Source organism: Mus musculus, chromosome 19 (genome assembly GCF_000001635.26).
Source record: "Mus musculus strain C57BL/6J chromosome 19, GRCm38.p6 C57BL/6J".
NCBI lineage: Eukaryota > Metazoa > Chordata > Mammalia > Rodentia > Muridae > Mus > Mus musculus.
The window spans coordinates 5,938,653-5,966,076 of NC_000085.6; the positions used below are offsets into that span (position 1 = coordinate 5,938,653).

The 27,424-nt window shown below is 50.2% G+C and overlaps 1 protein-coding gene across 12 annotated transcripts; it reads right to left on the reverse strand.

Moving 5' to 3' along the window:
* Positions 1-1,890: 1,890 nt before the first annotated feature.
* Positions 1,891-25,586, reverse strand: Pola2 (polymerase (DNA directed), alpha 2). 12 transcript variants are annotated; one of them, XM_006531681.4, is made up of 19 exons: positions 25,174-25,586; positions 22,439-22,563; positions 20,381-20,472; positions 20,166-20,223; positions 17,356-17,462; positions 15,039-15,232; positions 14,413-14,501; positions 12,979-13,134; positions 12,490-12,552; positions 11,794-11,836; positions 9,750-9,874; positions 9,052-9,090; positions 7,818-7,891; positions 5,137-5,265; positions 4,903-5,011; positions 4,571-4,677; positions 3,698-3,757; positions 3,344-3,470; positions 1,894-2,365 (listed from the first exon to the last, which is right to left on the reverse strand). In XM_006531681.4, the coding sequence occupies exons 1-19, from the start codon at positions 25,250-25,252 to the stop codon at positions 2,210-2,212; spliced, it is 1,932 nt and encodes a 643-aa protein (XP_006531744.1). In that variant the 5' UTR covers positions 25,253-25,586; the 3' UTR covers positions 1,894-2,209. The 12 variants fall into 12 exon arrangements, with proteins under 12 accessions (NP_032919.2, XP_006531744.1, XP_011246909.1 ...); XM_011248607.3 differs by having other exon boundaries at positions 20,166-20,249; positions 20,362-20,472; XM_006531683.4 differs by having other exon boundaries at positions 22,439-22,534; positions 25,174-25,547.
* Between the last annotated feature and the right edge of the window lie 1,838 nt (positions 25,587-27,424).

A 27,424-nucleotide genomic window follows, 5' to 3' on the forward strand; every position in this document is an offset into this window, starting at 1 on the left:
TTTATATTTGCTTGGCACAGGGAGTGGCACTATTAGGAGGTGTGGCTTTGTTGGAGTAGGTGTGTCACTGTGGGCGTGGACTTAAGACCCTTCACCCTAGCTGCCTGGAAATCAGTCTTCTGCTAGCAACCTTCAGATGAAGATGTAGAACTCTCAGCTCCTCTAGCACCGTGCCTGACTGGATGCTGCGATGCTCCTACTTTGATGATACTGGGCTGAACTGTGAGGAGCGGGTGTGGCGGCAGTCCCAAAGGCGCCAGGGACTGCAGCTCAGTCGTATGACTTGCACCTGACTTCCTCATATAAGCCACAAACATATTGAGAGCTGCACAGGTGTACCAGGATACTGGTGAATCCATTTTGGTGGAGACATGCCCCTGCTGCCCTGATTAGCTGAAGCTGCGTACCTGGTGAGGTGACGTGGCCTGCTGTGAGTGGATGAGGGCTGAGAGTATATAAGAGTGAGAGGCCCGGGTTAGAGGGAGGATTATTAGGGGGAGATATAAACAAGAAGAAACAGGACTGAATAAACGTGTGCAGAAGGATCCTGTTGCAGCGTCGTTCTTCCTGGCCAGTTGGGCTCGCACAAGACTGAACCTCTGAACCTGTAAGCCAGCCCCAGTTAAACAGTCATCTATAAGACTTGCCTTGCCGGGCAATGGTGGTGCACGCCTTTAATCCCAGCATCGGGGAGGCAGAGGCAGGTGGATTTCTAAGTTCAAGACCACCAGCCTGGTCTACAGAGTGAGTTCCAGGACAGCCAGGAACCCTGTCTCAAACAAACAAACAAACAAACAAACAAACAAACTTGTCTCGGTCATGGTGTCTGTTCACAGCAGTAAAAATCCTAAGACAGGGAGAAAGGGTTTATTTGGCTTATACTTCCATATGGCTGTTCATCACTGGAGGAAGGAGATTGAACAGGCAGGAACCTGGAGGAAAGAGCTGATGCGGAGGCCATGGAGGGTGCTGCTTTCTTAAGGCTTCCTCGGCCTTCTTAGGGAACCCAGGACCACCAGCCCAGGGATGGCCCCACCCATAATGGGCTGGGTCGCCCCCCATGAATCACTAATTAAGGGAATGCCCTGCAGGCAGCCTGCAGCCCTGTCTGATGGAGGCATCTTCTGAATTGAGGTTCCCTCCTTTCAGCCAACACTGATTTGTGTCAAGTTGACAAAAGACCAGCCAGTGCCGCCACCATGCCCAACCTCCCAAACACTGTCACAAGAGGTGAAAGCTCTCATGGTGGCCAACCTGTTCCCCAGTGCCTCCTCCCAGCAGGTGAGGAGCACTGGCTGGCTCGGTAAGGCCCCATGCCTAGCAGTCAGAGCTGCTCCTCCTCGAACTTCCTAGGGCTGGCATCTGGGTTTCCCTCCTTGTCTCTGGCATGTGAGAGAGGACAGCCTGCTTATTATGGGGCAGAAATGCGTGCCTAACGTAATTCTGCAGTCTATCCCCAGATACCAGAACAAATCGACACGGTGTGCGTGTGTCCTAGGAAGCCTGACCTTACACGAGAGCTCTGGGCTACAGGTAAGTCCAAGTTACCGCTGGTCCCAGCAGAGTGTCAGATTGACCAGAGACTACAGCTATGGAAGGGCTCAACACGGCTGCCTCCTCCAGATGGAGAGGTGGGGCTGAGACCTCAGCATGCAATGTGAGACCTGGTATATGAGACTCGGCACAGGGAGAGCCAGGCAGGCTGCCAGCTGCTCGCTCTGCAGCCCAGTTTCCTCCTCAGCAACTGTAGCCTGGGGACTTTGGGAGGATGCAGGGTAAGGCTTGGGAGAGTTCCAAAGGGCTGGACCAAAGCTCTGCCTTCTCTGGACATAGGTCAAGTAGACAACATTCCTAGGACACTACTCAGGGGGAAAAAAAAAAGATTAAAATCAGTTATACTAAAAAAATTTTTATTTCTCCACACGCTGTATTTGATTCATACAAAAAAAGTCAGTTTTCCTGCCTTTGTGTCCATAGATGGTTCACGTCTGTACATCTACCTCATGAAGCAGGAGAGAAGCAGGGCGTAATTCAGATCAGAGCCACGCTGCATGGGGGTGAGGGACAGTGGGAAGCCGTGACTGGACGGCCCAGCCCTACAGTCCTGTCCCTGTGGCCAGATCCTTGTCAGGTACTCCAACAGTTTGGCCACCAGAGAGCCATACCTGGGCTCTTGGTGTTTGTGAGGCCAGGCAACCAGGCTGAGGACTCAGATTCTGACCACCTGCGCTGCCACGCTCAGGCCCTGCCTGCCCCCACCGTCCATGGCCTTGGGCTGCCTCCTGAGGTAGAGGCGGCCAAAGGTGCCGCCCACTTGTCCTTTGGTGAGCCGCCCAGGATTCACACAGACACAGCCAAAGATGTCCTGGGAAAGAAAGGACACTGGGTTTAGAGGCCCTCAAGTGGGTGCAACATAGTCAGACTCTTTTTTTTTTTTTTTTTTTTTTTTTTTTAAAGATTTATTTATTATTATATGTAAGTACACTGTGTGTACGGATGGTTGTGAGCCACCATGTGGTTGCTGGGATTTGAACTCTGGACCTTCGGAAGAGCAGTCGGGTGCTCTTACCCACTGAGCCATCTCACCAGCCCCCCATAGTCAGACTCTTACAGCGAGTTCTAGAAAATAGAAACAAAGGCAACCACTCGGGCAGACAAGTTCACTTGTGAGTGGAGAGTCTCCGGGGCAGAATGAAGAATGCCGTGGCTCTCAGGGAGGGAGCTCCCATACTGGGCGACAAAGCTGACCCCAACACTTTGTTTTCCCACATGGAGGGGCTATCTAGGAGTTGAGATGGGTGTCGCACACTGCAATCTTAGCACTCAAGAGGCTGAGGCAGGACAAGTCAAGGGTTCCAGAACATTCTGGGCTGTAGAGACCCTGCTTCAAAATGCTGCCCCTTGAAAAGCAGACAAACCAGTGTTTAGGAACTGACTGGGCCCAGCTTGAAAACGCTGGTATTGGACTTCTGCAAGGGAGTAAATACTGAGGCAGCGGGGCCTATAGAGCAAGAGTTTAAGGTATTGTTGGCTGAGCCCATGGGGAAGCCAGGTCAGAGTGCAGGGAAAGGCAGGCAGGCCACATGTCCCCAGGTCACCTTGCTATGGCCTATAGCCCTCACTCTGACACCTAGGCTCTGACAGGCAGGCGTGTGTCACTTTCTCACACTTCCTTCCACCAAGGGACTGACTATTTGCCACCCCTGACCTCAGCAATCAGCTCTGTGCTGGCCCTGAGAGGATATTGTCCCTTTCAGTAGACCCAGTTAGAGCAAGTGCCAGGTAGCCTGAAAGAAAAAGTCAGGTTCCGATGTCTCTGGAAAAAAAGCCAGTTCAAACCCACCTTCACAAAGTATCTCAGCTCGGACGGCACTATGAAGACATCGGGGGTGACCGGCAGCTGGGCATAGGTATAGAAGTTCTCGTAGTCTATGGCCATGTCCTCGTGGGGTGGATAAAGTGGGTAGTAACTGCAGAGATGGGAGAGCCGATTCAGGAGCCCTCCCTCAGTGAGGCTCCCACTCCCAGTTTCCACATTGCCCGTAAATATGGTCCGCCTTGTGCTCTTCCATTTGAGGGGACAGAACTTAGCTTTGTCACCATAGGGTGAAATTTCCTGTAGTCCCGGGCAGGGTCCTGACAGTCAAATATGCCCAAGCTCTGACCCAGTTCCTCTTGGGGTTGGCAGGACACTCACCTTCTCTGCGTCAGGATATGCTTAAGGACTCGGCTGAATCTGTCTGACGTCCCGGAAGAGCTGGGAAAGACAGAAAGCAATGGGAGGGGGACAGACCAGGTTTCTAGTCAGTGCTCTTCAAGGAGGACCCTCGGACTCAAGCCAACTAGAGAGAAGCTGAAGAGCAAGGACACAACTCCAGGGGAAGCTCGGAGTCACACTGCAAGCAGCCAGCTTTTCCCAGGGCAGGGCAGCAGGGCACGGGACCACCCTTAGAGGGAGAGAAGAATCCTAGGAACCGGGATATGGGAGGCCTCAGCACTGGGGCCAGCACTGTCCCGCATGAGACAAGTCACACATTTTAGCACCATGAAGCCACACAACCTGGCAACCCTGTGTCTCACACCCCAGTCAAAGCACACACCCAACCGCTGACCTCCCGGCTTGTCCCTCTCTTCTGGCAAGGAAGTTTGATAGACAAACCAGCTGCCTAGCCTAGATGCCAGGTCTGGCGGTGTCCAGCTGAGGGCCCCACATTCACTGTTCTGATAAATCCATGGGAAACGCACAGAGGAACACTTGAACACTCAGGTCACAAATTGGGAAGGTAAAGAAAATAACCAGAGCCAAAAATATAAATTTCAGTGCCTGGGTGTCTCCATTAGATAGACCAGGCTTGGTTCTTCGGGCCTCAGACCCAGCAGACTAGCGACAGCCACAAATCTGCCTGCCTGTCTGCTACCTTCAGCAGACAGAGAAAGGCTCGGCACTTTTGGTTTAAGTGTGGCTCTCACAACTCCGTTCCAAGACTGTCAAGTAGCATGGGGGATGTGGGTGGAGGTAGTGTCTTAGTGACAACAAGGACAGGACACAGGGAGCCAGCAGTCTTCTTACCTAAAGATCTCCTCAGCCCCGATGTGGAACAGCAGGTCCGTGGATGTCAAACCAAACATCACTCCATTTATGGAGAGGCTGCAGGGCTCTGACACAAACTGCACTCGCTGAAAGGAGGAGCTGACATGAATACTCGCATCCAACAGCCAGAGGGTTCTTTCCCACTAAAGCTGGGGCCTGCAGACCACCAAGGACCACCCAAGGGTGGTCCTATGACATCTCTGTTGCGGACTTAGGGGCTGTGCTCCCTCCTGAGAGGGTTTCTCTGCCCTCCTCCCCAGGGCGGTCTTCACCCCACCCACAGATGGCCGGCCCGAGCCGGGCACTGGTACCTTTTTGTCCTCTCGAGACAGCTCGGAGAAGGTGAAAGGCGGCTGTGGGTATACTGGCTCATGATGGACATCCCTCAGAGACGGGACAAAGACAAGGTGGGAGCCGGAGCTGCTCAAAACACAAACGCCAGAGCGAGTCAGCAGACCTGGGCTGTAGGCTCAAGTGTGAGCATGGCCTTTTGCTGGCAGTCCTCCGGGGAGACTTGATGGCATCCCACTCTGACCAGACACTACCTCGCAGGACCCCGTGAGGGAAAGGCAACCTCCTGGCACATAAACATGCTGATCTGGATCTGGTGCACATAGCTTAGGACACATCGTCTCTTGATTTTTGTGGCACCCTTTACAGAGGAGAACTGTTGTCTGGTGGGAAAAGGGAAAAAATGGAGACCTGGAGATGGGCCTGGGAGGCAGTGTGGTATTAGGAATTTGAGGCTAGCCTGAGCTCTGGAGTGAGACCCTACTTGAGGGGGAGCCTCAGGAATGGAACTAGAGCTTATGTCTGACCTCAGCTCTCCAGGACATAGGTAGCTTGCAGGCAATAACGTTCTCCCGACACATGGCTGGGGCAATACAAGCCAGGGAAGAGGGAGGCAAACTGGTCAGATCCTAAGGCTACCCCACACCTTGAACATCAACTCAAACCTTCCTGCCAACAAAGGGCTTCTGGACACTGAAGACGGAGACTGTCAGAGGGCCAGCCACCTCCTCATTCATGTCAGGAAGTGATACCGTTTCTACTCAGCAAATGAATGCTAAAGAGATACTGCCCAGCGGCAGCTGCTCCTTTGATGGGGACAGGAAAGTCTCTAGGGTTACAACATGGGGTGGAGAAAAAAGCTGCGGTTCCCAGGGCCAGCTGTCTCCACAGCCACACAGGGAGAAAAGGGAAGCCCACTTCTTTGGTTCCCTTTGGTTCCGTGGCAGAGAGGGCCACGGTAAAGCCAACAGGTCTAACTGTTGCTGTGAGGACGCGTTGGGAACCAGCCAATAGCTCTGCAAGCCCTTCCTCCTCGTGCTTAAACAATGAATGAAACAGGCACAGATGCCCCGGAGCCGGAGTTACAGGTTAGTTTCAAGTAGCTTGATGTGGCTGCTGAGAACCAAACTCTCACCGCTGAGCAGCCTCTCCATCCCTGCAGAGGGACTTTTGACACACCGTCAGACACTGGGAACTTGTGTGTTATGTCGGATCATCAGAATCTCGAGACCAAAGGTACCTTTCATATCACTCACAATCTGTCACCAAGTTCACTGCCACTGTCCAAGTCCACCATGTGGGTGCTAGCGTGTGGTGAATGGGACACGGAGGGAGTTGGAAGGGGCAACATTTTCTCCAAGTCTCCAGCATGGAATTCTGAAGGTACAAGGGGCTGGGGGTGGGGCGGGGCAGCTGTTTGACCTCATGGGACTGAGCTGCTCTTCGGGACTGGCTTCAGGAGAGCAATGGTTAAGGCGGAAACAGCCTCCGCTCATGGCTTGGAGCTGGCTATAGGGGGATGGGCCAGGAAGAAAATTTCAACTATGTGCAGCCTTGCACAACTTCACTTCATACATCATGGTGGGAGGGTCTCACTGTCGTCACTTGAGCAGTGAGGTGCACCAGGCCTCTCTGCTGCTACAAGGGAGCTCGCACACATCTGCCAACCTCTGAAGGCTTGGGGTTCTGCATCTCTGACTCAGCACCATTTCTATATTGCTCAGGCAGGGTGGGGCGGCTCCCTGCCCTGCAGCTCACACTAACCACAGATGAAAGTGCCTGGTGGCGCTGGGCGCTGGCCCCCAGGGTAACAATGCCCGGTCTATTCTTTGTTTATGTCACTGCTATCAATAGCACATGGGATGACGAACCAAAATCAGAATCCAGCCTCACGTTGGATGCACCAGCCAGTGCTGGGTGCTGCTCCAGAGCCTCTCCTGCTGTGGGGGGCGTGTGGGAGTGGTGGTGGCAGAGGTTTATCTTCTGAGGACCTCCACTCAGCATTCCCCAGGTTTCATAAACTCAACTGGCCCTAGCAGATCTGAGAAGAGGGAGGGTATCTGTAACCCTCCATTTGAGAAGGGAGGAGGATGGAAGCAGCTAAGGGCTCAAATCTCCTGGCTCTAGGCCTGATGCCAGCACTCGGTTGTATTACAACTAATCAACCCGGGATCTGTTCTCAGGACAGAAGGCGGAAGGAAGACCTTTCCAAACCACCTTTGTTACAGGTTTGCTTTAAAGCTGAGCCTCAGGGATGTTTGTTTACTAAACAGAAAGCAAATCCCAGGAGCCCGCCCACCACTTCATTTTCTTTCTGACCTGGCCAAACGAAATGGACAGGAACTGAGGGTCAGCTTCCGGTGACTCTGCCTCTAGCTTTAGACTCTCACTGGAGCCGTGAGGCCCACACTAGAACCCAGTGCTGATGTCAGTGCTGGGGCCTCAGTCCTGTCTTCCAAACTATGCCGAGGACTCCAGATCCACCCTCACTCAAGTCTTTCCCACCCATCACCCTAGCTCTTGGCAGCCGTCCCCCACCATGGGGAGCATTGACTCAGGAAAGGAACTTGGGCTCACCCCAAAGCATTCCCTTTGAGCGAGGAGAGGCTTGGGGCCTCTCAGGATTTCTCTGTCACTGGAATGCCTCCCTACCCTGGGACTATTCCCATGGAGTAACTGCTTATACAAGGGGAAGTGAGAAAGGGAAGTGAAGAGAGCGAGGAAGAGCATGTGAAACGCGTCCTCTCAAGTTTGTTTATCTGACTTACAAAGATGCCTTTTTACCCACTCTCCAGCACTCGAAGGTCAAGGGCTCTATCTCATCTCTGAGTTCAAAGGGCGGAAAGGACAGAACGGCCACGCGGTTTCAGTTTTCCTACTTGTCCTAGAGGAACCTGGAGAGCCCCAGGTTCTGCCCAGCAACTGGAATGCTAACCTTCTCGTTCCTTCGATAACTGTTCTCAGGCATTGCTTGAAAACGTCTTCGAATGGGCTTGTCAACTTACAGTTCTGCAAGAAAGTAAAAGAGGTGCACTCGGGGCAGACACCTGGTGTCTGCTCGGGGCTAAAGCTTGTAGGATGACCCCGAAGGGCTCAGAGCGGGCACAGGGTAACAAGGAGAAAGACAGGAGCCAGGCACAGGGCCCTGAGCTTTGCAAACCCAGCACTCAGGAGGGTGAAGCAGGATTGCTGTGAGCGCCAGACTAGCCTAGGATACAGACGGAATTCTAAGCCAGCCTGGCTCTAATGTCTCAAACAAAAAGGGGTGGGCATGGGGTAGGGCTGCCCATCTGCAAGGAATAGAGTCGAGACAAGGGAAGAATTACTCTCCTCGTACACAGCTGCGAGTCTGGGATGAAGACTGCCTTGAACCTTTTCTGTGAAGGAGAAACACGGAAGCCAGGCCCTTGACCGAGACCCCAGGAAAGACCATTTGTGATTATGTATCTCAGGACCTTAACACGTGACATACCAACTTAGAGCAGTAGCCACAGAACAGAGTTTCAGTCTCTGTCTCTTCAGCGAAGGTAGGCAGTGTGCCAGTCTCACAGGGAACTTTCTTTCCTTCTTATTTAGTTCCCACCCCCCCCCCCCAAGACAGGGTTTCTCTGTGTATCCCTGGCTGTCCTGGAACTCACTCTGTACACCAGGCTGGCCTCGAACTCAGAAATCTACCTGCCTCTGCCTCCCCAGTGCTGGGATAAAAGGTGTGTGCCGCCACTGCCCGGCTTCTTCTTCTTTTTTAAAATTTATTTATTTTATGTATATGAGTACACTGTTGGCTCTCTTCAGACACACCAGAAGAGGGCATCGGATCCCATTACAGATGGTTGTGAGCCACCATGTGATTGCTGGGATTTGAACTCAGGACCTCTGGAAGAGCAGCCAGTGCTCTTAACCCCTGAGCCGTCTCCCCCTAGGGGACTTTCAGAGCCCAGGCTCCTCTGCATTTGTCACTGCTTTTGCGCCTGAGCAGTTAGGTGGTATTGGAAAGGAGCCACCCATTTCTAATCCCTCCCTGGGTTCCAGACAGTCTGGTGGACTGGAGCCTTCAAATTCAAGACATGTATTAAACATGGCCAGTGACGATGTTTTCCTCATAGCTACAGGGTAGATGTAAGCCTGCTGCAGTTATAGACACACTCCCAGCCCTTCCCCCAGGCACTTACCTCCACCTGTTCATGTTTAGCATCCAGGAAAGGTCCGAACTGCCAAGGACAGAGGTGGGGAGAAAGCCCCCAAGGAACAAATCAGAATCGTCCAGTCTCAAAGGCTTTTAGACAGAGTATCTAAGGGCAGTTCCCTGCCCAGCTCCACCTGTCCCCTGGAGAACCTGGGGAGGCAGCAGATGGGCAAGGGGCATCTGAGTCCTGTTGTCCTCAGAGGGCTTCCCAGGGCCCTATATCCCCCGTGGTTGCCTCAAATGACACTGGGCTCTTTCCTGTTTTCTACACCTAGCAAGAACAGCAGACCACTATGTTCCCGGTAGCATAAAAAGACATCAGTCTGAGATCAGGACCAAATCAGAGCAAGAATCTTTCAAAACCAGAGGAGGACAGTAATGCTGGGCCTCTGGATCTAGTGACCGCTATGGAATGGGGATATACCTCCACAGGTGCAGATTTTAAAAAATCCAAGCACTTGGGAGGTAAAGGCAGGCAGATCTCTGTGAGTTCAAGGCCAGCCTGGTCTATGTAGTGAGATGCTGTCTCAAAAACAAAATGAAAGAAAACAAAGAAGAATTAACAAAACAAACTCTTTGTAAAGGATAGACAGACGTTTCCTAAAAACTTCAAAAATGTTAAAACCCCTTTCTATTCCCATTTCATTCCCACCCTCACTGCCTCCCTGCACACAGGGGACCTACCAGGATGCAGACATCTGGCTGGTCACGGTTGATGATGGCGATCAGATCAAGCAGGGGGTCATAGGTGATGCTGTCGGAGGTGGTATAAGGCCCGCAGGCAACTACCACCATAGTCTGCTCAGAAGCTGAGACAGAAGGCATTGTAAGGTCACGAGGAGAAAGAAAACGGGCATTGGGTGAAGGGAGCAAGGCCACTGAGGGAAACGCCACAGGATTTGTTTATATCCCACGAGTGCAAGTCTGGGGGACTCAGGGTGAGAACCTCACCCCCTCCCAAGAACACTGAACCAGCACAGGCAGGGAGGACACTGAGCCAAGGTGGCCTCTACAGGTACCTGCACTCAGAAGTGCACATAGTCACACAGTACACATATAAGCAAGCAAACAAACAAACAAACAAAATATATATATATGAATTATTTCAAACTTGGTGGCTTTAAAGCAATGTCCTATCTTACAGTTCTGGATGCTGTAGTGCAGAGTAACGTTGTCAGCAGGCTGCTGACTTCTAGAGGTCACTTGTGTGCCACCTTTAAAGCCGGCAGCCTACAGCTTCTGTTCCCCGACTTCCATCTCTCTGCCACCCATTTTCCTAAGGACCTGTGTGGCTGTACTGGATAAACCCACTCCAAAGATGACTGATTTATTTTCAATATAATTTATTGATTTTATTTTATGTCCATTGGTGTTTTGCCTGCTTGTATGTCTGCATGAGGGTGTCAGATCCCTGGGATAGGAGTTACATGGCTGGGAGCTGCCTTGTAAGTGCCGGGTATTGAACCTGGGTCCTCTGGGAGAGCAGCTCCTGCTTTTAACCACTGAGCAATCCCTCCGATTTATTTTACTTTCTGAGACAGTGTCTGGTTATACAGACCAGGCTATATAGCATATATAGACTAGGCTTGACTTGAACTTACAAAGATCTGCCTGCCTGTTTCCTAAGTGCTAAGACTAAAGGCAGACACTACCATACTACCCAGCCCCATCTCAGCACTCAGGCACAGGAGCAAAGCCCTTTCGACCATATAAAGTGGCGTCTACCACAGGATACCACCATGGGAGAGTCTGCCTTTCTCCCCCACACAGGCATCTGTGAGACTGTGTACACACTCCTGATCCCAGGTCATCTCCAAGGATGCCTGCACATACATCGATGTGCGGGGCACGGGCAGCATGCCAGAGTGGGCATTTATTGAAAATCTTTGCTGGGGTTTCTTCTACTTTGCTTACAAAAACGTTTAGAAATGCCTTTCCCTTTTCTCTTGTGGTAGCACAGGATGGAACTCAGAGCCTCACATTCGCTACACAAGTGCTATCTACTGAGTAATACCTAAGCCCAGCTACTGATATTTTGAAACAAAGTTTATTAACTTAAAAGAAAATTTATTATTATTTTATTGTTTTGCATTTTATATTCAGATTACTTGATCTTCCTTCCTTCTTTCTTTCCTTCCTTCCTGTTTTTTGAGACAGGGTTTCTCTGTGTAGCCCTGGCTATCATGGATCTCACTCTGTAGACCAGGCTGTCCTCAAACTCAAGAGATTTGCCTGTCTCTGCCTCCAGGGTGCTGGGATTAAAGCTTGCAAAGAGAGCACAGACTTCCACGTGTCTTTCCCCAGAGCTCTCTGATATTCACATTTTCCTCCACAGCACATTTGCTGGAATTATCTCCGGTCGGTCATTGCCATCTAAGCTAGGTTTTCCCACCCGTGCCCGTTTCTCCTCCAGGATTCCACCTGAGACACGGGGTTTGTATCGTAATGTGTACATGCTTTTCCTTCGCATGCCTGCTCAGCAGCAGCCTGGATGACAATGCTCACACGACGTCATCAGAGCCCAGATAATGCCGCTACCTGTGCTCGAAGGTCAGGCTCACCTGTGGCTCGTGAAGAGAGGGCCTGTGTGCCCAAGGACCCGCTGTGTCCCTCCTCCTCAGATGCCACTCCCACAGCTTTTGTTGCTTCCTGAGTCTGAGGAGTTATAGTCTGGGACTTTGTCTATCACCCCCGTTGTTGGCAAGGAAAATTTTGAAACAGAACTTACCTCCCTCCTCTTCAGTAGGCTGATAGAACGGAAGTGGCACGCCCTGAAACAGACGGAGAGCTCAGCTGAGGTCTTGCTCCTGCCATGGCTTTGGTAAGGGGTGGCTCTGAGTGTCTGTCGGTATGCAGTGGGAGGACTGGGACAGGGACCAGAGGAAGGGTCTCTGCCTTGCTCTTGGGAGTTACAACCCAGAGCCCACAGGATCTGCATTTTTCTAAATAGCTCACAGTGACTACACAGACCAGGCAATGAGAAGTCACTGATAGACATGCAAAGCGGGTGCCTAAATCACTGGCATGCCAGGTGAGGCTGGAAAAGGGAGCCCAGCTACTTCTGGCATCCTGCGGAACTCTCTGGAGGGCTGCAGTAGAGAGCAGAGATGAGGCCAAATTAAATTTGGCAGTAGCCATTTTTATAAGTGAAGCTTGAGCAGGACTCCCCCCAGTCACATGTCTGCACATGGCCTATGGCTGTATAATGAACGATACAGACTCACGGGTGGTCTTACAGCCTAAAACACCTGCTCCTTGGCTCTCTGGAGTTTACTAACTTATAGCTTGGAGGTGGATTCCAGTCCTAGAAACAGAAAAGCCTAGCTAATGACAGAGACTGAAAAGGACCAGCATCTTTCACCAGAACTGAACATACTGAGCCTGAAGCCAACGTGGAGTGGGGGAGGGGAGGCCCACCCTGTACCTCATAGAGTTTGGTGGCAGTAAGTCTCCTACCAGTGGTGTTGAATCCTTCCATAATTACAACCTGAAAGACAAGAAACACAAGATAGCTAAACAGGAGAGGTAACTGAGAGGTCTGCGATAATTACTGTTGGTAATTACAAACCTAGGGCATTTTCCAGAAAACAAACGAAGGGCACCCTTCGTTGTAACGTATCAGTTACAATTATCCTCTACACAAATGACCTAACCCCATCACAGTCCCATGAGGTAAGAATTTTTATTTTACTTTATGGACGAAGACACCTTGGCTTTGAAGGTCAAGTACGTAGCGCATAGCCACACACATCAAGAGGTGGTGGAGCTGTGATACAAACCTGGGCAGCTGGACCCAGAGCCAAGGAGAGAAAAAAATGTCCCTAAAATAGTGGGCCTATACAACCTGCTCTCCAGAAAACAAGAAACGGCTGCCCACTGCTCAGGTCTCTATCCCAGAAGGTTCTGGTCTCACCTGTCCAGGGAAGAGGGAATACTCTTTGAGTTCCGATAGGTCCACTGGGATCTGCGCGCCATAGGAGTGCTCCTGGTCCCCCTCGAGAATCACGGACTTGCTGTTCAGCTTCCCGTTGCTGTCGCAGCCAATCTGACCCAGGAGAATAACAGGCTCCTGCCAAGGGAAGAAACGGCACAGTGAACCCCAAACGGCACAGGTTTCGGGAGGTGATCACAGCATCGCCACTGAAAGTAGAAGGACCCTTCAAGGTGTCCAGGCCACCACCTGCCTACCAGGTGTGCTGAGAGGCTCCCCGGGTGGGAGCATTCTCAAGCTGGGGGTTCCTCCAGGCCTGCAGCCCACAGCACCTCTGGAAAACCAACGGCTATTAATAGATCATTCACAGCCGACGCGCATTAACTCATTCGACCTTCACAACCACAGTAAGGAAGATGTGGCAGCGCCCAGCAACAACAGGGTAACTTCATTACGGTCAAACAGTAGCGGAAGCCTGGGTCAAAAGTTCGGCTCCAGAACCAAACGCACAGCACCTCCTGGTCCTCTCAGGCTCTTGCATCTTCCCAGAGTCTTACACAACCCAGGCAGGCCTTGAACTTTCGGTTCTCCTTCATCCGGTTCCCAAGTGCCGGGATACCACACAGGATATCATATTGTCACTTCCAGAGGAAGTCATTCATAGCCGGAACGGAAATCTCTCCTAGTGGCTTCCTGGGTAGGGCTTCCACTCTTGGGAGCAAACTGAGTTAAGTCTAATCTTTCCCTCATGTGAGGCCCTTCCCCCACACTTCCTCTCAATTTCTCCAGAACTTCCTACAGGACAAAGTTTATTTATGGTCCCTCCTCCCTGGAAACAAACACAGGACAAAGGCACAGTCAAGGATTTCTATAGGACACATCTGGTAGATTAGCAGTGCTCTACAGAGAGTACTCATATCACAGTTGGAGCATGATGTAATTCTAGATGCCAGCGGCAGCCACTAATCGGTGACAGTCCTCAACCCAGAGCAGCCACCACCCAGGCAATGAGAGCACTCCCAGCCTAATGCTCTGACCTCGCAGGCCTGGACACTTCTACCCGTGGGGGCTCCTCAAAGGTAGCCTGCCCCACCACTGAGAAAGCCAGGTTTCATCCTTTACATATGTGCAAGACCGAGTCCAGGAGAGAGGGGAAAAGTCTGGCGAGCCAGCCAGGGAGCGCTTACTGGGGAGCCGACCGAGGCAAAGCACAGCGCTGGTGAGGGGGAAAGGCTCCCTCACTGACTTCAGAGAGCAGCGATCGCTTAGCTGGCCATGATGGCGCACACCTTTAATCCCAGCACTCTGATGAGAGGCAGAGACTGGCTGGTTTCTCGGTTCCAGGCCAGCCTGCTCTATCTACACCAGGAACCAAGGGTGGTCCTAATTATGGAGAACACGTCACGTGACTCTTACTTGCGCTGGGACCAGGAGAGGGGTAAAGGCCTCGATCTTGTGATGCTCCTTCAGCTCGCTGCCGAGCTCTTCGATCTTACTGGTCAGAACTGCAATCAGAGGGGACGGTGCTGTCAGTGAGGCATCTCACTTGGTGAGAAAAAACAGCCCGCTGCCACACATCCCAGCCCGCTGCCACACGTCCCAGCCCCCCTACAGGATGGAGAAGCACGGCCACCTGTCTGGTTTGAACTTCAGGCCTTAGTCTATTTTCTGACACAATTGCTAACCTGGTCATCCCCGGGGCCTGGGGAGGTCTCATGGCTCAGCCCCAGGGCATCGCTGGAGCCATCCTCGATCCTTGCAGGGAACTAAGGACAACCTGGAGCACTTGCGTGTCAAGTTCATGGCTCAAGCGCTGAGCTCCTTCCTTCACAGCTCATGTTCCATTGCTAGTGCGGCTGATACAACTTGGGAAATTACAGCCTCGCCCAGTGTCCTTCCCTTCACTGACACAGCACCCATGAGGTCATCTACCAACTTCTCCACTAAAGGCCACCGGCTGAGCTAGGCTTTGCCACTTCACTTCTCTCAGCTCTCCCGCGGGGCTGGAAGCCCACGAGGCCGTCCAAGAGAAACCCAGTTACCTTCTCGAACACCCATGAGCTGCTGAAACATCGCTTTGTAGCTGCCAGTGAGTGGCTCTGGGTCCCCCACGACCTTCAGACTGACGCTTCCAGAGCCTCCTCTCCCGGACCAAGACAAGCCCTGTGCGGAGCCAAAGGTGGTCACCACTTCTCCCCGGTTGGTTCTGGAGGTGTATTTCTGGGAGGGGGTAGCACTGAGGGGAAGCAGAACAGATTGGAGTCACTGTGCCTGCCCGTGGCTACCTGAGAAAGGAACACAATGAGAGTCTTGCAGGTCTGGAGAAGAAGCAAGCTGTCTTATAGAGACGTGGTGGGGCTGGAGTACTCTGGTCCTTCAGGAGTCTCGGGAATGAGGTGCTGAGGACCACAACACAACAGTTTACAAGTTTAAGGGAAGAAACATAAAAATGCTGGCATTTTTCTCCATCAGAACTAAATGAAGTTAAGACGAGATGCGCTTGGACTTGACTGAGCATTGAGTTTCACGTACTTTCCTTCCTTGTGAGTCACTGGCTGCCATTTGATCCTCAAACAGTGACTGGGTCGGATTGCTGAGCAATACAAACGCCTACAATACAGTTGAGAGCAGGCCTGGTGGCAAGGTCTGCAACCCGGGCACTCAGGGGGACATCCTAGACTACATAAGACCCGACCTCAAAACAAAAACCTCACAGTTCAAAGCACAAGCGACACTAAAATAAAAGTTCAACACAAGCAATGAACCTTTCCCCTGCTTCTGAGAGGCGGAGATGCAATGGACGAACAGCTAACAGGGAGCAAGCCCCCCTCGGCCCCGCCCCACGGCTGCATTCTGTCTCTTCCGACTGTAAATCACACCTCCAAGGACACTGGGGTGTTGCCGGTCCCTCTGGAAACTTGTAATCCTCCTGCTGTGAACACCGCTGACAGGGAGGCCTAGAAATACCACGCTCGGCTCGGCACACTGAAACGCCGTAGGAAGTCCCTGCACATAGGGCCTGGCTGGACCTGTTGCCAACACCCCTGCTTTCCAGATGAGCTAGGGAAAATGAGCTCAATTATGGCTATCTCCCGGGTTGCCTCAACCCAAGTAATTCACAGGCCACTTTCATAAGTTTCTGAGGTCAGCTTTCTTACTGTACACTTAAAAAACGACCAGGCAGGGAAGTCACCAACTTCTCAGAGTGAAACCCATGAAGGGCCATGCCTCACAGCCCTCTACTGTCATCAGATGCTCGCAGGGCACAGCTGTAAATATGGCCACAGTGACAGATGTAAAAGGGCTTCGCGCTTAGAGAGCATAACTCCCAAAATGGCTCTGCAGCAACTATTTGAACTCTCCTGTTTCAGAAGTCTAGAAAGTTCAATCTGAAAGCAGTTTTGAGAACTCTCCAAACCAGGTGGACCCCAGTGAAACCACACTGTCCTCCACGACTCCGTGACCACTGGTGGTCAATGCTGCAGAGCTCTCTGCTCTTTGAGATCTGCATTTTCTGTGCATCGAGTACTCTGCCTGTGTAGATGTGTGTGCGCCATCTGTGTGCCTGGCACTGCAGAGGCCAGACGAGCCCGTGGAGCCCATGGGACTGACCACTGCCTCTCTGACCCGGCAGACCTGAGAAACCTTATTCTGGTTGGTTTAGAAGGGATCCAGATGCCGGTATTTCCCTAACAGCTGGCCTGCTGTTTGAGCCCCATCCTGATGTGACAGTCATGCAGACGGGTCTCCTCAGCCAAGCACTCATCTGTGGGTCTCTCTAACGGAGACCCACCATTTGTGGATTTCTGCATAGTGGCTGCGGCCATGAGGAAGTATCAAGTAAGCTGGTGATGGAAGATTCAGTGACGAGAAGAAAACGCTCAGAAGGCAGCTGTCACCTGAGCACGGGGTGAACAGGTTATGCAATGCTGCAAACAAAGCCGCATGCTTTTCCTGTCCAAAAAAAAAAAAAAAAAAAAAAAAAAAAAAACCCACCCAACAACAACTTCATCTTACAAAAAGAAAGCCAAGTAAACGCAAGCAAGCAGAAGCAGGTGAGCTTTGCCTCGACTGGCCAGACCCGCCAGGCGCCTGGCCTTCTGAATAGCCAGGCTGTTTTCAATAGGAGCTATCAGTTCCCTATCTAGGAAGTGAGCCTTGGAGGAGCGGTGGAAAGCAAGCTTCCTTAATCACTGCACGGAACGGTAATTTTCCACGAGGCAGAGAATCTCAGGCTTTCCGGCCAGCCCGAAGCAGACGGCCCACTCCCATGGCGGTTAATAAGTTACAAGCAGTTCAGCTTGTCAGCAGAGAAAGAGGTGTGGCTTTCTTGGCGCCTGAATCGATTCTGATACATACCTCGGGGAGAAACTTGACGGTGAGAGAAGCTGACGTGGGCTGCGAGCAGCGACGCTCCTTTTGGTTAGGGGGGTTTCTGGGGTGCTGCTAACTCGCTTGAGAGGACCCTAGAGACAAGATGAAAAGTGAAACCCCACCCACTCTGGCTTCAAGTGTAGAGCGCTGCAGTTCCTTAGAAAGGACAAGGTGGTACAGTAAGGGACATGGGGCAGGACGGGGAGCCTCAGGAACCATCTCCAGCCTTGCTCCGTGCTCACACACCTTCAACGGTAACCCAACACCCACCGGGACACTATCTGCGCACTGAAGGCTGTCATGACAAGAATGCAGACATTCCCCTAAGGAGCAGGGCAGGCCAGCCACCTGACCTGCCAACCCGCACTTGCATCTTCATCCCCTCCCCCACTCTCTGCACTTAGAAAGACCAGAGTTTGGCAATGCATAGCTTTGACCTGTGTGCACACATCTTCCCGAGAAGGGATGGGACCATGTTACACTTCTTTTGGCCAAGTCTACCACACATTTTCCCAATTAAACCCTGGACCAACTCCAGGCAGATAAGGTGGTTGAGCTCATACTTGGAGAGAGTAGTCAGCAAACACCTCACTAAGTCACATCTGGTTGGGGGTTTTTTGTTGTTGTTTTTGTTTTGTTTTACTTTTTCTTTTCTTTTGCTCAACAACAGGAAGCCAGATAAGTTCAGAATTAAGGATGAAACCCAATCACGGGACCTAACATTCCCGAAAGCCTAGGAAAATGGGAGACTAACAGGAAAGACAATGTCTTGCTCAGGACAACCACACATCTCAGATGCACAAACTTTTCTGGCTCAAGGGCTCCCCCTGTTGGTGCACTTAAGGAAATGCCACCAATCTATCAACTGGTAGAGCCTGTGGGATAGATCCAAGGTGAGAACAGACTCAGAGCCATCACTAAGAAGGGCTGATGGCTCATACGTGAAATCCTAGCTTTTGGGAGCTGCAGTGCAAAGGTTACCCAACTGTGGGCCAGCACTGGCTATACCATGACTTGTGGTTTTATTTACTTTTATTCCTGTGTGCTTGTGTGAGCATGTGCATGCAGTGAAGGTACCTGGGGGGGGGGGGGTCCGCAAGAGACATCAGGACCCCTGGAGCTGCAGTTACCCAGCTGTAAACCGTCTAATGTGGGTGCTCAAGACTGAATTTGGGTCCTCTGCAAGATCGCATAACTGACAAGAGAGTTCTCCAGCCTGTTTTTTGTTTGAGACAGTCTCAGGTATTAAAGCCCACACTGGCCTTCAACTCTCTATGTAGCTGAGGCTGGCCCCCAATTTTTGATGTGCTTCTACCACCCCTGGCTGACAAACTAGATTTTAAATTTAAATTTTTCTATGTTTACTTATTAGTGAGTGTGTGCATATTGTGTGTGGGCTTAGTTGCCCTGGTACAAGTATGGAGTCAGAGGACAGCCCTGTGGAGCTGGCTCTCTTCATCCACCTTCCATGAGTTCTAGGGACGGAAGGCAAGTCCTCTAAAGTGACCGCTCTCCACACTGATGGCCCTCTACAGTCACTGCTTGCTTGTTTGTTTAGACAGAGTCTCTCTGTGTAATCCTGGCTGACCTAGAGCTGGGTAGACCAGGCGACCCTTGAACTCAGAGATTGATCTCTTACCTCTGCCTCCCAAGTCCTGGGATTAAAGGCGTGCGCCACCACACCTGTCTAAAATAACCACTCTTGAACATTCCTTAATTGTATCTTAATATCTTTCAACTAAATATAGTCACTGAAATAGTTATCCTAATTTAAACTTAAAACTTACGGCTTTTTACATACTGATTTTTAAATTCTATATGCATTTTCCTACACTGGTACAATCTTTATCCTTAATCTCTGATTAAGATAACTCTGATTGAGGTCATAAATAACTTTCATGCCTCCTTGTTTAGGATATGTCATTCTTAATTTTTATCATTATAAGCAGTTGTATGTCCACCACCATGCACCAGTGTGTGACCTGCATCATTCCCTCAGGCATTTCTAGGAGGTGGGCGGCTGGGAACAAACTGTGGGGCCTTGAAGACACTAAACATGTACCCACTGGGCTACACTCCTAGCTCTCATGAAACCTTTCTCCACAAAGGATGAATAAAACAAAGGATAAACATGACTTTACGATTCCTCCAGCTATTTTTTCAAAAAGATTCCTCTAGTGCACTAATTCTGCAGTGATCATGGCCCAGGCCCTAGGCAAAGAACAGGGAAGGAAGCAGCACCCACACTCTGAGAGCGTCTGTAATGGAAAGAAATGAACCAAAATTAAGATCCAAGAGGAAGAGACAGGAGGCTGCCACTTCTGACAGGCTGCTAGGTCTGGTATGCCTGAAGACCAAGCAAGATAACAAGTGTGTCAGAGTGGAGAGACAAAGGCAAGGCAGGACCAGTTCAGACACACCCTCTCCTCACACAAGGTAATTCACAACGTGAACCTTGTGTTTAAAGAGACCAGGCTGCCCTGGAATTCACAGATATCCACCTGCCACTGCTCCCAAGTGTTGGGACTAAAGGTGAGTGCCCCCATGCACAGCTCTGTGATGTGGTTTTAAGAATGCTATTTACGGGCTGGAGAGATGGCTCAGTAGGTAAGAGCACTGACTGCTCTTCCAAAGACCCTGAGTTCAAATCCCAGCAACCACATGGTGGCTCATAACCACCTATAATGGGATCTGATGTCCTCTTCTGGTGTGTCTGAAGACAGCTACAGTGTGCTCATATACATAAAAAAAAAAAGTTATGTGTAGGATGCAATTCCCAGATGCCGCATGTTCACCTTAGAGGGTGTGGTATAAGAGCTTAGGAGGGTCTCCTCTTCCTCCTCTGCTTCAATTCTGAAAACACTGGTCAAGGAGAGCAACTACAGGAGAGTAAATGAGAGACTGAATGTTAGGCATTTTTAAAGTTTGTTTTAAAAGCATATATACAACCTGGGAAATTACATAGCACATGTATGTGCTTAGTCCAAAGACCTTCAGCAGAAAAGGATACAGCTCTTGTATAGAAACAATGTCTCTGGTTCCTGCATGCCCACTGTCTTTGGAGGCACTGTGCCAGGCTTTGGAGAGTTTTTTGTTCAGAACCTGAGGAATGGAACAGAAGAAAATGGTGAATATGTTTAGTCCATAGTCTGGGCAGGGGAACATGGGGGTAGGGGGCCGCATTTCCCATTTGAAATAATCTCAGGCATTCAGAATGTAAGCAAAGAAAGGCTGGTTGGTAGAGCAGTTGCCAGGCATGCGAGAAGCCCTGGGTTCAATACCAGCATCACCCCACTCCCACCCTTAATGCCAGCACTGCAAAGCAGAAGCAGGTGGGCCCCTGAGTTTAAGGCCAGCCTGGTCTGCATAAGGAGACCCTGCCTCTAAAACCAACAAACACATGACAGTCTGGGCATGGTGGAACATGCCTCCTGTTATCCTAGCACTGGGAGAGAGCTTCTCCCATAGGAGCTGGAGAGATGGCTCAGTGGTTAAGAGCACTGACTTCTCTTCCAGAGGTCCTGAGTTCAATTCCCAGCAACCACATGGTGGCTCAGAACCATCTGTAATGGGATGTGATGCCCTCTTCTGGTGTGTCTGACAGCTATAAATAAGTGAATCTTTAAAAAAAAGAAAAAGACGACGACACAGTGCTCTTCCAGATCTGAATTTGATTCCCAGCACCCACACCAGGCAGCTCACACTACCTCTACCTCCAGCTCCAAGGGATTTGACACCTCTGGCCTCTGCAGGTATCTGTACTCATGCATGCATACATATGTTCTCACACACATAATTAGAATAATATATAAAAATAATATTAAAAATCTTCACTGGGGGCTGGAGAGATGGCTCAGTGGTTAAGAGCACTGACTGCTCTTCCAAAGGTCCTGAGTTCAAATCCCAGCAACCACATGGTGACTCACAACCATCTGTAATGAGATCTCATGCCCTCTTCTGGTATGTCTGAAGACAGCTACAGTGTACTTACATATAATAAACCTTAAAAAAAAAATCTTCACTGGGCAGTGGTGGCACATACCTTTAATCCTAGCACTTGGGAGACAGAGGCAGGCGGATTTCTAGGTTTGAGGCCAACCTGGTCTACAGAGTGAGTTCCAGGACAGCCAGGGCTATACAGAAAAACCCTGTCTTGAAAAACAAAAAACAAAAACAAATTCTTTGTAACCTTATACCAACAACACATAATACTAATTTCCAACTGACCATATACCAGTCAGTTTTAGGTGTTTCATATGCACCTCATTTAAAAATTTTTTAAAAAGACTTATTTAATGTATGTGAGTACACTGTAGCTGTCTTCAGACACACTAGAAGAGGGCATCAGACCCCATTACAGATGGTTGTGAGCTACCATGTGGTTGCTGGGAATTGAACTCAGGACCTCTAGAAGAGCAGTTTGTGCTCTTAACTGCTGAGCCAACACTCCAGCCCCTCTCACTTAATTTTTACGACAGTCATTTAGAACAAAGGTTATTAGAACTTAACAGAAGAAAAAAAGCAAGGCTCAGAAGTTCTAAGTAGGGCTCCAGTGATATGGCTCAGTGGGGAAAGACAGTTCCTGCTAAGTCTACTGGCCTGAGTTTGAACTCCACAACCCACTTGGTGGAAAGAGAGAACCACTTTTCTTTCTTTTTTAAGACAAGGTCTCACTACGTAGCCCTGGCTGTCCTGGAACTCGCTAGACCAGGCTGGCCTCAAATTCACAGAGATCCACCTGCCTCTACCTCCTGAGGGCTGGGATCAAAGGTGTATGCCATCGCTACCCAGCAACAACCAGTTTTTTATGGTCGTCCCCTCACCTCTGTAGCACAGGTGTGCATACATGCACACTCGAGTGCACACATAATAACTAAATACATGTAAAAAACCCAAAAGACATTATGATAGAAAGAAGTGAAGGGAAGGAAGGAAGGAAGGAAGGAAGGAAGGAAGGAAGGAAGGAAGGAGCAGGCTGCACGCACACCGGGACCACAAGCTTGCATCTGATCACCACTGAGACCTCCATGAAGCAGGATGATGCCAGAAAACTCACAGTAGCTCTTACCTCGTATTCAAAAGAGTTCAGGATGTCTACAGTAAGGCATGTCTTCCCCGCACTGGTGCAGAAGGCGATGAGCTCACTGACCATCCCGTCCTCAGTCTGTCGGTATAGAACACACAGCTCTGCCACTGCAGGGAGAGCAATGGGACCAGTAAAAGAGAGCCTGGGGCCAAACAGTTCTCTGCCATCCATTATCCACAGGGCTGGGAACACAGCAGTCATCAAAGCCAAGGGTTCTTGTTCACAGACACTCACTACTGTCGGGGTAGAGAACATGGAAGCGTCCGGTACCTTAGACACTCATGTGTGCCATAGGAAGACCAAGTGGGCGTGGGAAGGGATCATAGAGCTAAGGAGATGCTGGCGATTTAAAACAGCCAGGGCTACCTAGTGAGACCTTGTCTTAAAAAAGAAAGCGGCCAGGAGAGGCCCCAGGAGGTAGAGTGCCTGCCACACGAGCGTGAAGACAGGAGTGCAGAGGACTGGGTGGTGTGGCCATGAGGCCCGCTGTGTGGAAGGCAGAGACAGGGGATGCCTGGAGCAAACCAGCCAGATTAGTTAAAGCAGTGATTGGGTGCTGCAAGAGACCCAGCCTCAGTGTATAAGCTAAGGACTGATTGGGAAGACAGACAGACAGACAGACTGAGTCACCACAGGGATGGATCTAGCAGGAAGTGATTCTGCTTCTGATCCTGGCCATTCACAGGAAGATGAAAAGGACTGATCGTCAAAGGCTGAGAACTGGTGATGAGCAAACCCAAGGAGAGCCAGGCGTGGTGGCAGCGAATCCACAGCAAGAATGTGCTCCTGACGGTACACAAGCCGCAGTCACTGTGGCTCCAGAGGCTCGGACTCTTCTGGCTTTTGAGGGCTCTGCCTGCGTGTGGTGCACTTGCATATCCCAGACCAACACTCATCCACATAAGCAAACCTATTTTTTTAAAGATTTATTTATTTATTTTATGTATATGAGTACTCTGTAGCTGTACAGATGGTTGTGAGCCTACATGTGGTTGTTGGGAATTGAATTTAGGACCTTTGCTTGCTCCGGTCGGCTCTGCTCGCTCAGGCCCAAAGATTTATTTATTATTATACATAAGTACACTGTTGCTGTCTTCAGACGCACCAGAAGAGGGCGTCAGATCTCATTACAGGTGGTTGTGAGCCACCATGTGGTTTCTGGGATTTGAACTCAGGACCTTCGGAAGAGCAGTCAGTGCTCTTACCCACTGAACCATCTCTCTAGCCCCAAGTAAACCTATTTTTAAAAGAATAGATTTTAACAAAGAGAAGACAGTGAACAGCGGCAAATGCTGCTGATAATTCAAATAAGGACAAATTTAGCCCTGCCTTTGGCAAGACAAAGGTCATCAGTCCCCCATAACAGCAGGTTCCTATGACCGGGAGGACAAAAGCCACAGAAAGGGAAACTTAAGGTATCCAGTATGGACAACCCTTCTGGAGAGGCCTGTTGTAATCAGGAAGGGGAGAACTCAGGAGTGGGGTCAACAAAGCACTTTAGGCAAAAGACACACCCCTCCCAGTTGGTGACACCTGCTTTCAGGTGCAATCTGAGACCTCATCTCAACAGAAACAACAACAACAACAACAAAGAAAAGCAGAAAACACACCTGTTAGCTTTATAGGGACAATTTTTTTTTCTAGTAACACCTAAACTTGATTTTATATGCATGAGTATTTAGCTTGCATTGAAGTGTACAACATGCATGCAGTGCCTGAGGTGGCCAGAAAGGGGCACAGGATCCTCTGGAATGGGAGTTGCAGATCCCTTGGGTGCAGGGAAGTGAATGTCGGTCCTCTGGAAGAGCAGTCAGTGCCCTTAACCACACAGCCATCTCTCCAGCCCCAGGGCACAGAATCTTCAAAAGATTTCAAGTTCTTTTAAAAAAATGTATATATTATTACTTTATGTGCATTAATGTTCTGCCTGCATGTATGTCTGTGTGAAGGTGTCAGATATTGGAGTTATAGCAAGCAAAGCAGACAGGATGGCACTAATTCAGCTCTTAGCCTTGAATTCTCTATGATCCTCCAGGCCTCAGCCTCCCACGTGCTGGGGTAACAGGCAAGCCCACTTATACTACGGTTTTATTTCCTACAGTAAGAATTTCAAGGGGTACACACACTGCTATTCTGACACTGATGCACACATCTTCCAGGAGAGATGTGTGATTTAAATCTTTACCACTGGTCTCTGTGGAGCAATAGGATGAGGCACTGTACTCCAGAGCAAAAGTCAGGGGTCGGCACACAATCAGGCAACTAAGTCTCCTTGCCCATGTCCCTCCATCTATAAAGAGAGGGAGCCAATAAGCACCTTGAAGTTTCTTCCAAAGCTAAAATAAAGGACTAGGATCCACCTAGAGGAATTCCTATTTGCACAGATCACTAAAAACTCTGATGAGCAGGGCATGGTGGTGTACATCGTTAACCCCAGCACTCGGGAAGCAGAGGCAGGCGATCTCCGTGAGTTCAAGGCCAGCACAGTAATCTACATAATGAGTTCTGGGGTTACCCAGAAAGACTCTGTCTTTAAAAACCAAACAAACAAAAAAACCTCTAATGAGAAAAGTCATTGAGCAAGAGATGACTAGGTATGAGATGCAAACGGTTCCAATGTCTCCTATTGGTAATGTCACCTGTTGTTTAGTCGGGACCCAATAGGTACCACACAAGCATATAGAACTTGGAAGCGATCCTCTCGGTTCGGGACTCACGTTTCTCCAACAGGGAGTCCTCGTAGTCCAGGCCGAAGATCTGTAGTTCCTCCGCCAGCTGCTGGGTGGACACGGCCATGGTGACCCGGGAGTGGCCGGGCGCCTGCCGCCGGGCCCCGACCTCAGCTCTACCCTGCAGACGCTTATCCTTTCGCTTTACCGGAAGGTGACAGGGACGTGTCACGAGACCACCTGGCCTAAGCCCTCAAACGACCCCAGCCACCAGGTCACAGAGAAATACTTCAAAAGCCCTCGAGAGGTCTCGATCCAGAGAGAAAACTTGCTTCCGAGGACTACACCTTAGCTTCTCCGTGAGGAGCACAGCACAGGAAAAACCCGCCAAACGCTTTGCCTAGCGCGCGCTTGCGCGAGGTTCTGCTCGGGCCCCGCCCTCCCCGCGCACGCGCCGGTCCTCCCACTGCAGCTGCGCAGAACGCGCCTCTGCGCGTCACTCCGCGCGGAAATTGAGAATCGAGACCCCGTACTGTGGCTGTTTCAGGAGTCGCCTGTTCTGCTAAGCTCTGCGATGCTTGTTTGTCCCTTTTTTTTTACCCTTGGCCAGGAGGCGCTGTTTGTCTGTATCTTGCAGTGACTGACACGTGTGTCCAGCACGGCCCTGGAAGGGCACGTTAGCTCCTTCCTCCCCCACCTCAGCATCTCCATCCTGCTCTGCCTTGGTTCGTCCTGATCTAACGCTTTCGTAGGGAATGTGGTTATTATAGCTGTTATGATTGTCAGTCACGGGGATAGCGGGAGGGCAGGTCACTGAAGGGGGAGTGGTTAGAGAGTAAAACAAGGAGTGCATTCTCTTCTTGATGTATTTACCAAATTTTCGAACCAAAATCTCCATTGATTTGGCTTAGGTCAATTGATCTGTGACACCCTAAGAATGGAATGGAAGACTGGCAGAGCCTTTAAGAAAAAACGGTTTGAAGCTAGGCCTGGTAGCACACACCTGTAATCTCAGCACTTGGAGGCTGAGGCAGGTCTCTGCAAGTTCCAGCCAAGGCTATACAGAGAGACCCTAACAAGCAAGCAAGAAACACCAAACAGGACTGCAGAGATGGTTTAGCAGTTACGCTTACTGATCTCACAAAGGACTTGGGTTTGGTTCCAGCACTAGTGTGGTGGCTCACAGCTGCCTCTAACTCCAGTTTCAGGGGACCTGAGACCTCCTGACCTCCACAGGCTCCTACAATCACATGGTGCACATACATACACTCAGGTACTCACAAACACCCATTTAAAACCATGCCGCTAGCCCCAGCACTAAGGAAGCAGAAGCAGGAAGATTACTGAGTTTAAGGCCAGCCTGGTCTACAGAATGGCACCCAGAACAGCAGGGCCACACTGAGAAACCCTGTCTCAAAACAAAAACAAAGTGTGTCTGTGTGTTTAAAGGCTGATTGAACTTCAACTTTCTCAGTGAACATCGTGGCTCAAAGCTTCAATCTCAATATTTGGGAGGCTGAGGTGAGATATTAACACGAGACTGCAGCCGACTAGGCCCACATTTTAAGTCTGTCCAACAGAAAAACAAAACAAAACAAAACTTTACTGGGTTTTCACACTAGTAGCAGGAAGCACTGGGCTGGGCTGCAGGAATTTAGCCACCAGGTGGCAGCAAGGTCACACAACACTACGATTTAGTCCCTCAGTGCTGCCACACATCATTAACATCTGAGGCTTATGGCCTTTCTGATAAAGAGAGGTAAGATTTAAATACAGCCTCACAAACCTTGAACCAATTATCACCCATTTCTAGAGATTAGGGGTGTAGCACACCTGGCAGAGTGCTTGCCTGGCGTATCTAAACCTTGGGTGTGACCCTCAGAATCTGATGGCCATTGGCACATTTGTAATCCCAGTACTTGGGAATGAAGGACCAGAAGTTACCCTTAGCTACATCAGAAGTTCAAGGCCAGCCTGCTACAGGAGACCCTGCCTCAAATGAATGCATAAATAAAGCAAAGCCATCTTTCTTTCTTTCTTTCTTTCTTTCTTTCTTTCTTTCTTTCTAGATTTCTTTATTATTATGTCTAAGTGCACTGTAGCTTTCTTCAGACACCCAGAAAATGCTGTCAGATCTCATTACAAGATGGTTGTGAGCCACCATGTGGTTGCTGGGATTTGAACTCTGGACCTTTGGAAGAATAGTCAGTGCTCTTAACCACTGAGCCACCTCTCCAGCCCCCAAAGTAATCTTTTGACTATTTTATTATTTTGTGCGTATGAATGTTTTGACTTCAGG